The following is a 12125-nucleotide window of genomic DNA, read 5'->3' as shown; positions in this document are numbered from 1 at the left end:
TCAGGACACCTGATAATGATAGGCTGGGACATTCCCAGAATGAGGAGGATGCAGCTCCAGACATGGAGAAGGTACTCTACCACCCGAAAGGCAGAAGGACTCAAGGAACCCCCACCCTGCCCCTCGTAGCCGAAACCACAAGGGAAGGGGTAGCACAGTCCACCCTGGGCCTGGGAGGACAGTACTGGCTCCGAGCTATACAAGGCCGTTGCCCCCAAAGAAAGGGACCAATCCGAACACCCCGGACTAGAACCCCTCCCCAGGGACCCAGCACCAACCTCTGAGACAAAACCTGCTCTGGTCCAAAGCCACAGCAGGGACCCTGGGGGAACAGCAAGAATGGACATTCCCTGATCCCCTGATGCCTCCCTAGGGAAAACCGGGACCTGGGACTCCAAAACCAAAGGAATCAAAAGAGAAGCCAATTTAGGAGCTGGGCATCTCGATGAGCCAGAGTGGGCTAGGGACACCAAAAGACCATCTCTATCTGGGCCCTAAAGAAACTCATCATCCTGTCCATATCTGACAATAAAATGCTCCTGGAGGAAATGGAACAGGCTGAAGAATGAGTGGATTCTGAAGGGGAGGCCCTTTGGGATCCCACCACTCTGTGGAGTTCCCAATCCAGGGAATAACTTGTGTCTAGGATCCAAAGCCTTCAGCTCCCTAGGGGATCTAACTAGGGAGCTCAAAATAATTATCTCCGGATCCAGCCCTGAAGCACAACCTGCCATGGATCCGGAGGAGCTAATGGAGCCAAGGGAAAAGTTGTAGGATCGGAGGATCTCCGATCTCAGGAAACCTCTGCACAGGACAACAGATCTGGAGCCTATGGATCCAAATCTGCCAGAGTTTAAACTCTGGATGTAAACAAACACGACAAAATCATTACAAACATTTGTACTGGTACAGTTCAGATACACTTATTAACACAAACATAACATACACATGTACGCTCACACAGCTCTGCAACAAGAAACTTCCTAAGTTAGTACGTATACATCATATATTTCTCCTCTGCTACTTTCCTAGACCTATCTAAAGCATTTGACACGGTCCCACACAAACAACTCCTCTGTCTACTCAATAACCTATCCTTTTCTCAATCAGTCACCAACTGGTTTCAAAGTTACCTGTCTGACCGCCAGCAATCCATTGCATGGCAAAATGCCATATCTCCCCAACTACCTGTCTCTATTGGTGTTCCCCAAGGATCCATCCTTGGACCCCTACTCTTCTCTATTTTCACCAATATTCTAACCTCTGCCACCAAACATGGCACACTCATACAATATGCAGATGGCTCAACCATCATCTGCTCCGCCCAGTCCCTACCCGAACTGCAAAAGGTCACACAGCATGCCTTTTCCTCTGTTGAAACTTGGCTATCCGATGCCCAGTTAATACTCAACCCAAACAAAACTAAACTCCTCATCTTCGAACCCACAAACATACTCAAAACAACTCTCACTTTAACATCACAGCAAAAGACAACACCACTATCCACCCAACAGATCACACCAAATTGCTAGGAGTTGAAATAGACAACAATCTCAAATTTGACATTCACACATCCATGACCATAAACAAAGTCCACCAAAAACTAAGAGCCTTATACAGAAATACGCAACTCCTCACCAAAGCAGCTAGGATTTCAGTTGCAAATTCACACCTTATCTCCACCCTACTTTATGCCTCTCCAATATATACCAACCTAAGGCAATGCGATCTAAATAAACTCGAGACCTGCTACAACAAAATCGCCAAATTCGCCACTGGGGCATCCTACCACAGTCACCACTGTCTCTCACTTACTGAACTAGGCTGGCTAGAACTTCCTCACCTCCTTCAATGGTATCAACTTGCACTCGTCCACAAACTGGTTAACCATCATCTAAAGTTCCCATCTCTCCAGTATCTACTCCAACTCTATCTCACCACCAGACCACTATGATCCAGCAACAAAAATCAATTACAGGTTACTAGAGCCAATAACACTGCTGGAGAAGCACTATTCTCCAGTGCTATAGCCATATTATGGAACACCTGCCCCCCACAATAACCTCTCTACCATCATGCACCCACTTCAAAACATTACTTAAAGCGCACCTAAAACATGCTGGCTATGCCCATGTAACTCTCCCCTCCAACTTCTCCCACTCCATCTACCCTCTACCTCTCTTTCACCCCACAAACTACCTTTGATACAGCAAGCTCTGATGCTTCCATGTATCTACTTATTATATGGCAGTAACTTCTTATTGTAACAATTGTTAATATCTGCTATGACTTTGTGGATAGAACAGATGCTAGTTATCTACTGAAAGTAATATGTTCTTCATCTCTAACTATGTTTGTAATATTTTAATTGCTAGGATTCTTAATCTGTAACTATGTCTGCAATATTTTAATTTGTGGAGCTTTTCTCCCCGGGCCTCCGCTGAAAATGGACCTGCGTCCAGTCGGCCATTCCTGGTCAACAAATGTAAATAATAAATAAATAAATATATGCATTACATTTCATGACACTAATTTTATTACAGCATTCACATTACCTTGTAAATCAGTTCAACAATTACTAGCTGAAGAATGTCCCCAAATGTATGAACTTGATCAATGCAAGTGCTGAGATAATCCAGAGCACGGTCCTAGGTACCAAGAGAAAAAAAATCAACATGTAAATGCCTAGAGAAAAGGAAAAAAAACAACTTGCTTCTGACAAAGCAGTAAATATTGCTAAACTCCTACTAATCAACTTTCATGTTATGTTTAAAAGCTTGAAACTTTACCTTGCATAAACCAAGTGTCCGAGCAGCTCTACAGGGTCTGTGTTGAAATATGACATGCTTGTTCTACTAAATCTGTTCCAAGGTACCATGGAAATGAAAGTCATCTAATTATCTTAACAGGTCTTTATTATCGTCAGTACTTGGTTGTAGACCCATGTTTGCAAGTATCAGGATTTCACCTTGATCTCCAAATCTACACCGACACCCACACACACACTTTCCCACAATATTCGGAGCTCCTTTAGGGACTCCGGATCTACAAAGGTGGTTGCAAATGTGTGGAAATACAATAAATACCTCAGGCCACAAAACTGCAAAGACATGCATCTCCCCAGGCATCAACTTACACATGTTAAGAGGAGGTTGGGTGGGTTTGCTGATGGAGATGGACAGAGATGACCCAACTTTATTCTTCATAACTTTCATATTTGAAGTGATTCTGTCCATCCTCTTTAACCATCAGAATATACAGCCTAGCTCAATGCTCTAGGTGGAACCAAGAAAGGGTCACAGAGATGAAGACAGCTCAGAAGAAAGATCTAGACTTGCATATCACATCCAGGTTATAGCATCTTCAGAAAGTATGCAGAAGTTCATGATGCAGCTCCACAAATCTCATTTAGTGAAATGTTTTAACAAATGACTGAGAATATAGCACTGACACAGTTGAGTGAGTAGATGGTTTTAGTTGGTAGCCCAGTTGCTGTTTTTTTTTCATAATAAAACCTTACATACTACGTCAGCCGCCAAGATAAGGTTATCTTGGATATCGCGGATCTCAACTTGTTCATAGTGTGAGAAACAAAGGACTCGGAGGTCATTCCAGTTGACTGCGCCTTACATAAACAAAAATGCAGCTGCCCGTGAATGTCCAAACAGTGCAAAAGGTACTCCAAGATAAGGTTATCTTGGATATCGCAGATCTCAGCTTGTTCATAGTGTGAGAAACAAATGACTCTGAGGTCATTCCAGTTGACTGCGCCTTACATAAATAAAAATGCAGCTGCCCGTGAATGTCCAAACAGTGCAAAAGGTACTCTCATCTAAGTATTCCAGAAAAAATCAGTTAAACTAATACACTGATTTAGACTGATTTTTGAGGCTACTTTGAGCATTAATGCATGTAGTTTACATGAACACTTAATTTAGGCTGTGGTGAAATCAAACGGTAGCATTCAGATCTGGTACCAATGGATCTTCGCCAGATGTGCAGACATTTACAGGACTCCCTTTCAATTTTTATTAGAACCTACAAATCCTGAAGTTCTGAAGAGCACATCCAGTCTTCTCCCGACAGGCACAGAAGGACTGACTGCTTCAAAACATAACGATTTTTTGACATGAACTGTTTTGAGACCACTTTGGTCCAGAATGGTCCCGATGTCATAGGCTATTCTTTGATACTATAAAGAAAATGGTTGGGGGGGAGCACATCTGTTTTGAGTGGGTGGGCCTTCCTGGATGGCTTCCTTTTGTAGCACAGATGACACATTTGTCTTTGTGGATCTCCTCTGATATAGTAAGACATCTGGGACAGAAACAGAACATGGTTTGTGTGGGATGATAAATAGTACTGCATAATGTCGGGATATGCTGGCCTCATCTATCCGTCCCACATAACAGAAATCCATGTGGACAGGTGGCAGAACAAACAACCCCTTAATGCCTCCAGAGAGGGGAAGTTAGGCAAGTCTTCAGTGACTAACCTGCCGTATACCATGAGGAGGACTGTAGAACCCCTTTTGCTACAGATTACCACTGCTACTGGGATGGCAATCATGTTGGAAGCTGCCATGGCATAGGATCATAGGAAGTTACTAGGCTAATGGCCCTAGGGCCCTTACAAGCCTAGCCAAGTTCTTATCCTTATTTCCATGAGCAGCACTTACTGCCCCTGTCTAAGAGGGACACATGTGGGACCCCCAAGGTGAATTTACGGTCACCATCCAATCATCCACATTGCATTTGAAGAGGGCCAATGAGGTGCTCTGTTTCTCATGAAGTAGCAGTCTGTTCCAAAGGTGTGCTGGGAGGCCATCTGCAAGTCCTGCCTAATTTTCCATTATTTTGCTGACCATGTTGGCCATGCATGAGTCACATCAAACATGGACTCTGGGAAAACTGAGAAGACAGATGATGATAATGGATGTTGACATTTCACTCCAACAGCTGAGAGAGAGTTATGACCTCTTTTTCCATATTCCCTGGGTGTGCTTTTTACTGACAGACCAAAATGCACTGTACTGTTAAGGAATGCATTCACGAATGCTGCCTTTGTGTCTTCAGAAAATTGGTTAAGATACAGCCAGGAGTGACAGTGCACTGCTAAGCAGGCATCTGTTGCTCTTGCCACACCATCCTCTAAGTTGCAAGCAAGGTAAATGGTGAGGTTTATAATCAAAAAGAAGGATGCCAGCTCAGACTGCAGCTTGGTTTGAAGGTCCTCATCTGGCAACTTTTTCAGCAACTACCTGATCTTGTAAGAAAGCTCTTGCTGAAACCACAGCATGTATGACAGTTTACCACCATCAAAGCTGAATGCATAAAAACAAACACTTTGGAAACTCAAACTGATGGAACGTCACAGAACTATGCTTAGTGACAGCCTTCTTCATGGCTGCTGCTACTGCCACAATGGGATCATGCTCAGGAGTCTTCATCCAACACAACTAGACCTTCAGGAATCACAGGATCCTGTTTGGTCTCCTTAAGACAGGCACCAAAAATCAGGGCTTTCCCATGCTGACTGCACCATCAGCTATATTTTATAAAATGGGAGGATAAAATTGCCTCTTGTGGGATGCACTGAAGACAAAACAGTGAGTTCAGGGACCATTCCACTTTTTCTTTCATCACTTCCAAGAATCCACCAATTTCAGGATAATCATGGGAGAACAGGAGACTTGAAACCTCATCTTTGTCAACATCTGGCATGAGAGACACCACGGGGGAATTCACAGCTCTCTTCGATCATTGTGATTCCTTTATTGCCTTTGGAGGCACTTGCTCAAAGAGGGGAAGACGAGAAAGCTCTAGACTTGCATGTGACATCTTGCAAAGTACACCCAGTTCTTCAGCCAAGGCTGAGAAGCAGAATAAGAAAAATTCTGCTACTGCCTATAATATTTGATGTGCACAAGTTCTACCTGGGTTACCTTCTGCAACAACCCTCCCCCCTAAGTAAAACTAAGTACAGCCCCTCACTTAAATAAAACTAAGTAGAACAGCAAAACATTTAGTTATGTACTTACCATAACTTCGGATGTATGGGATCCATCTCGCCTACATTCATAACTGATGGGTTCGGAGCCGATCCATCGGTTCACTCGCCAACTAGTATACTAGAACGAAGTCTCTTATTGGCTGGGCTACCCTCTATCCCAGGATGCACCACACCTGCTTCCCCAGATCTTGTTTGTTCGCTTTCATACTTACATGCAAACACAGAAAAATACCAGTTACTCCAACCAACTAAAGTTCTTCAAGAGAAGATCTCCAAATGGACCAACATTTCCTCTAAATCCGAATGGAGGGGTGGATCCCATACATCCGTTATGGTAAGTACATAACTAAAAGATGTAATGGGATCCTATCTACATTCATAACTGATGGGACAGCCCCCCTAGCACCTAAATCCCGGGTGGCTCATTGGAAAACACTCCTGAGAACTGTGGAACCAAAGGAAGCCCTGCCTCGAGAAACCACATCTATTTTGTAATGAGAAATGAAAGTGTGCGGAGAAGTCCAGGTAGCCGCAGCACAAATATCATCTATTGATAATTTGGAGTGGAATGCTACAGAAGTAGCCATTGCCCTGGTAGAATGAGCCCTGACTGGAAAGGGAAGCTCTTTGTCAGCCTGCGAATAAATGAAACAGATGCAATCTTTAATCCATTTGGCTATGGAGGTTTTAGCCACTGGTTGACCCAACCTGTTTACTGCAAAGGACACAAACAGTTGATGTGACTTCCGTGTCTGAGTAGTCCTGTTCAAATAAGCAGTTGTCTATGGACATCCAACTGATGAAAGATATATTCTGCGTTATTGGAGAATTTGGGAAAAAATACAGGGAGCTCTAGGGACTGTTGAATGCAGAAAGAAGATGCTACCTTTGGTAAAAAGAGGGATTTAATTTAGGGACACTCTATCTTTGTGAAAAATCAAATAAGGAGGATTAGAACAAAGAGCCTGGAGCTCTGAAACCTGCTTGGAAGTTATGGCCACTAAAAAGCGGTCTTCCAAGACAGGAATTTCATATCACAGGTAGCTGCTGGTTCAAAGGGAAGTTAAGGCAGCCAGGACCATATTTAGGTCCCAAGGGGTACAGGATGAGATAAGGAAAGACTTTCAAAGCTTGTTTGCCATTAATGAAGGTTCAAAAGAAACATGAAAATTAGAGATGGCGCTAGCTGAACCTTAATCGTGGAAACTGAAGAGCCCAACTGAAAAAGAGGGGCCAGGAAATTTAAGACCTCCGGTACTGGGGCAGTAAGAGGGTCTATACCTCATCGCTGTGCCCAAAGGGCAAACCTCTTCCATTTGCTAGAATACAGTTTGATAGTGGAAGGTTTGTGAGAAGAGGACAAAATGTGGATAACCTCCGGAGAGAGGGAACTGTCCCTGACTAAGGATGGAAGTGGAGTAACCAAGTAGCCAACCTCAAGGACCTGAGAGATGGGTGAGACTGTCCTGACTGATGAGTCAACAGGTCTGGCACCGGGTCCAGAAACCATGGACCTTCCACCGCATACCTCCGAAGGAAGGGGAACCAAACCTGACGAGGCCAGTGTTGTGCAATCAAAATCATGTCGCTTTCCAGGTAAATTGCCTTCTGTATCACCCTTGGCAGGAGGGGAACCGGAGGGAAGGCATAAAGGAGACCGGGGGGCCAAATGTGGGTTAGAGCGTCCCTGGGAATCTGTCCCTGAGAGGGAGTCAGAGTGAAGAACTCCCTGCACTTCGCATTGTGGGGCTGGCAAACAAATCGCAGCAAGGAGACCCCAGTTGGCGAAGATTTTCGCAGCCACTCTTTGGTTGAGGGACCACTGGGGTAACAGGATAGTATTGCTTAGTCTGTCCAATCACATTGGATTTCCCGGATGTGCATTGCCATTAGAAGCGGTGGTAGCTACCCTACCAGTGCCAAAGTCTCATGGCTTCTGCACAGTGGGTATGACCTGGTCCTTGTTTATATACCAAACTACCGACATGTTGTCGGATAGGATATGATGGAGAGCTTGTAGTACCAGTAGCACCGCTCATTTCCAGGATATTGATGTGTAGCTTCCTAGGGTTGCCATGTGCCTTGGACAGACCTGTCCAGATAATGACCCCCACCCTACCTGGGAGGCGTCCGTGGTCACAGTGGCAACGGGAATGAAGGATAAAGGTCGCCCTGGTCGAGATTGGATCGGAGGAGCCACCAACGCAGATCTCGATGGCAACTTTCCGTAATCATAACCAAGTGGTTCAAGGGAAGTTCCTGATATGACCATTGAACCCATTGCAGCACTCGCATGTGCAGTCTGGCTAAGGGGACTAGGAGAATAGTTGATGCCATCGACCCCAATACCTGCAGAATCAGATTGGCGGAGCTCTTGATAGGGGAGGCAGGATTGATTCTGCAAAACCTGAATCCTTTCTGCCGTAAGAAGGCGCGCATCCTTCTTGTGTCTAACTCTGCCTATAAAGGTAATACGCTGAGATGGCTGTAGCACAGATTTTTCCCAGTTGAAAGTGATTCGCTGACTGTGGCCATGAGCGACTGAAATAGTAGATGCTTGGAGGTGGCAGTAAGGAGCCAGTCGTCTAGATATGGAAACACTTGGAATCCTAGACTTAGGTGAGCAGTCACCACTGCCAGACACTTGGTGAACACCCTGGGGGAAACTGGAAATGACTGTCTCCCAGGCGGGCGTAAATGACTCCTGGACTCTTGACTTATCAGAATGTGATAGTAAGCGTCCTTGAGATCTATGGAGCACATCCAGACATCCTTCTCCAATAGTGGGAGAATGGACTGAAGAGTGACCATTCGAATTTGGACTTTGCGATTCAATGAACTGAGGTCCAAAATGGGCCTGAAGTCCCCTGTCTTTTGGCACCAAAAATAGTCTTGAGTAAGTTCCTGATCCGATCTGATGGGACAGGCTGGATGACTCTTTTTCTAGCAGCTTTGAAACCTCTATTGCTGCTTGATCCCACTGACTGGGTGGCACGTCCGGGATTTCCCTGAAGGGAAGGGGGCTTGATGAAGGGAATGAGATAGCCTCAGCACCCACTGGTCGCTGGTAATACTTCCCAAGCTTGTGGGTGTTAAAATGACCCCGACTGGCTCCAGAGCTGCACAGTCGGGCACCAACTCAGGGACAGTTCTCCAGACGGGGGGGGGGGCTGCTGCCTCTGGGAGTCTTCCAGTCTTCCCGCCTAGAGGGGGGGATCACTGTGTGGAGAGGGAAAGACCTCTCGAGTTTTCCTGAACCACATTTTCGCCTAGAGGGCCCAACGGCAGTCAAGGTCTTGCCCTCCTGCTCGCACCAAGTCAGTGTGTCCTTCACCTTGGGTCCAAACAAAGAGGACCCAAAAAGGCATCGTGAAGGAAGACTTGAAGCCACGTTCCGCTGCTCTACTACTCCCCCCCTCGGTGCAATCTGAGATGAGCCTCATGGGCCGAGTTCACAATGGATGATAAGGTAGTCATCTAGGTAGATTACCTGTGAGGACTCACCTAGCTCTTTAAGGAGGTCTTTGGAGCCTAGTAAAATGAGTAATTTGAAGAAAATGCGCTTCCCCCGCATCCATCCATGCTCTGGAATCCTTATAAGGAGGGTGGATAGGCGTTGACCTCTGCCACGTCCTGCTGTGTGGAAGATGCCACCACCATCGCATCTACAGGAACCTGAAAGGAATTTGTTGGGTCTAAAGTTTGCAACCATGATTACACACAGACTGACATAAAGCATTACAACAGTGAATACAGGAAATTATTGTATATGATTGCCAACCAAAGTGTTTTCTTAAAGTACATAACTGCAGAAATCTTCAGGCACAATACAGAAACTAAATGAGAATATTTGTGGAAAAGCATAAAATAGTATGCCAGGAGGTGGTAAGCAAAACTACATTAGAAATAGTCACGGAGATGAGGTAAAAAAAAAAAAATTACAATATTAAGTACAATAGACTATAGTTTACAAATTACAGCAAATACAGAGCATCTTAGATTCTACAGCATCCATTTGGCAAAAAGTACATCTGGACCAAATGGTTCTTTTCAGTTTGCATACAAATTTAGCTACATATATACAGAAGCTGACTAACAAAAATCATTGTATGGTGAATGATTCATAGCTAGCAAATTTCATCTTTCCATCCACTAAATCTGCCTGCAGGACTGCTACGCTTTTGAAAGCTACATACAAGATATTAAAACAGTCTTTCGGTCAGGTTAATGTCCATTCAGTGAATGAAAACCAGTCATGTAGTATACAGATTCCACATACATTTTCAACAGTTACCTAGAGAGGTAAAGATTCTCTGCACCATTACTCACACGGATTATAGTTTGAACAGAAACTGAAAAGGGATGAGAGATTTACAAACTTTTTATTTTCTAAGGGCAGACTAAAATGATCCCTTCTGATGGCTTAAAGCACTCAAGCCAGATATCCTAACTGAACAATAAAATAAAAAGGAAAAGATAATCAGTACTTTGAAATGAGTGTCACAGAACAATTAAAAGTGAACACTGTTGTATCACTATGCTACTACTAAGCTGCAAAGATACCCAAACACTATTTTCAGCTTAACTCTCAGTCTTGTTAAATCACCGTTATTCTGCCCTACTCACTTCCTTTCCAAAATGCTATTTTCTCAGGGCAGTCTTACTTTTTCTGTGTTCTTCATAACTCCCACCCATCTGTTAACTCCGACTTTCTCCTGACCACTCACACCTCTATAAAAAATAAACTCAATGAGACTGAATTCAAAACACTCCTCTGCATAATATGAAATGCAAAATGTATTGTTTTATGATAAACACAATATACTTATGTAAGCCTAGCAATAATACAGTTCTGTGAAAATTACACTGCATAAAAATGCTGCGTTACTCATGATGAGCCACGATACACACATATAGAAACAATGATCAAAGGGGTAACCGACTAGCTTTTTCCTCCCAAAAAATGTCTAGAGTTAACTTTTATATGGATTTTCTTCATTATGAACACATTTTCATGTAGCAGCAGCCATCTAAGCAGATGTCTGAGCTGGTGTTATTCTGTCTTTATATAAAAATGTGCATATGCTGTATAAAACTGTTAATTTCTGTCTTACAACTTGGAAAGCAGAGTTTTTCGTAAGTTAATATGTTATTTATAAGTTTGTTTGCACATTTTATTAACTTGTGTTTTATCTGACAACTGTATGATCCTCTCCTTGAAGTTATTCACAAGTCTCCCCTGTAAAAAAAGAAGGCCCACTCAGACTATCCTAGTCAACAAAGAATAGTAAACAAATGAAAATAACAGTGAAAAACAGATGTACAAAGAATTAAATTACCTGGTCTGCATGAATAAGCATCATAAATGCATTCCTTTTACAGCTTGCATCCTTTTCATTCACCAAAAAGTCATGGATCAGTTCGGGTGCATCAGGAATTAGGTTTTCAAAATTTCTAAAATACAATAAAATAAAGCTTCTAATTGCGTTTTGAGCAGAAATGACTATAAAGGCAGCACAATCAAAACTGATGCTAGCAATAAAAAAGAAGTAATGTACTTACCATAACATTCTGGCTGTGCTGTCCATCTTCATTTAGCCTTGACATATGGGCTCAGTTCCGAATATTGGAACAGACTCTGCCATTACTACAGCCCACAAGAACTAAAAACTCTTGAGCTTGAGTCCTATCTAGAATGCTCCTCTCCAAATTACCTCAGATCGAGTTTGCAGACAGAAAAAAAGACAAAGTATAATCTTAATAATGCCTTTATAGAGACCATATCTGGTGTCGGGTAAGAAAACATGTATAACGTAGGACCATAATTCATTCCACCAAAAAGTCTGAATGGCGGGGGGATGGAGGGTTGGGAGTCGAGGCTAAATGAAGATAGACAACACAGATGGAATGTTATGGTAAGTACATAACTTCTTTATCTGATGTTGTCAATCTTCATTTATCCTGGACGTAAGGGACAGAGTCCCCAGCTACCCTAGATCTTGGGAGGACTCATGGAAAGATATTCCTGAGCACTATTGAACCAAATGACACTCTTCCCCAACAGAACAAATCCAATTTGTAATGAGTAATAAAGGTGTGTGGGGTAGCCCATG

General features: G+C 43.5%; 1 protein-coding gene across 2 annotated transcripts in view; it reads right to left on the bottom strand.

The window, feature by feature from the left end:
- Window positions 1-12125, bottom strand: part of COPB1 (COPI coat complex subunit beta 1) — a 721336-nt gene that overhangs the window by 535039 nt on the left and 174172 nt on the right. For both annotated transcript variants that reach the window (XM_044082795.1, XM_044082796.1), the window contains exons 5-6: window positions 11352-11466; window positions 2556-2648 (exon numbers count right to left, since the gene is read on the bottom strand). In XM_044082795.1, the coding sequence (XP_043938730.1) occupies window positions 2556-2648; window positions 11352-11466 (208 nt within the window). The remainder of the gene's footprint in view (window positions 1-2555; window positions 2649-11351; window positions 11467-12125) is intronic.

Source organism: Protopterus annectens, chromosome 9.part0 (genome assembly GCF_019279795.1).
Source record: "Protopterus annectens isolate FY-2018-M chromosome 9.part0, PAN1.0, whole genome shotgun sequence".
NCBI lineage: Eukaryota > Metazoa > Chordata > Ceratodontiformes > Protopteridae > Protopterus > Protopterus annectens.
The sequence above is the reverse complement of the archived record's forward strand: the minus strand, read 5'-3'. Positions and strand labels throughout refer to the sequence as shown.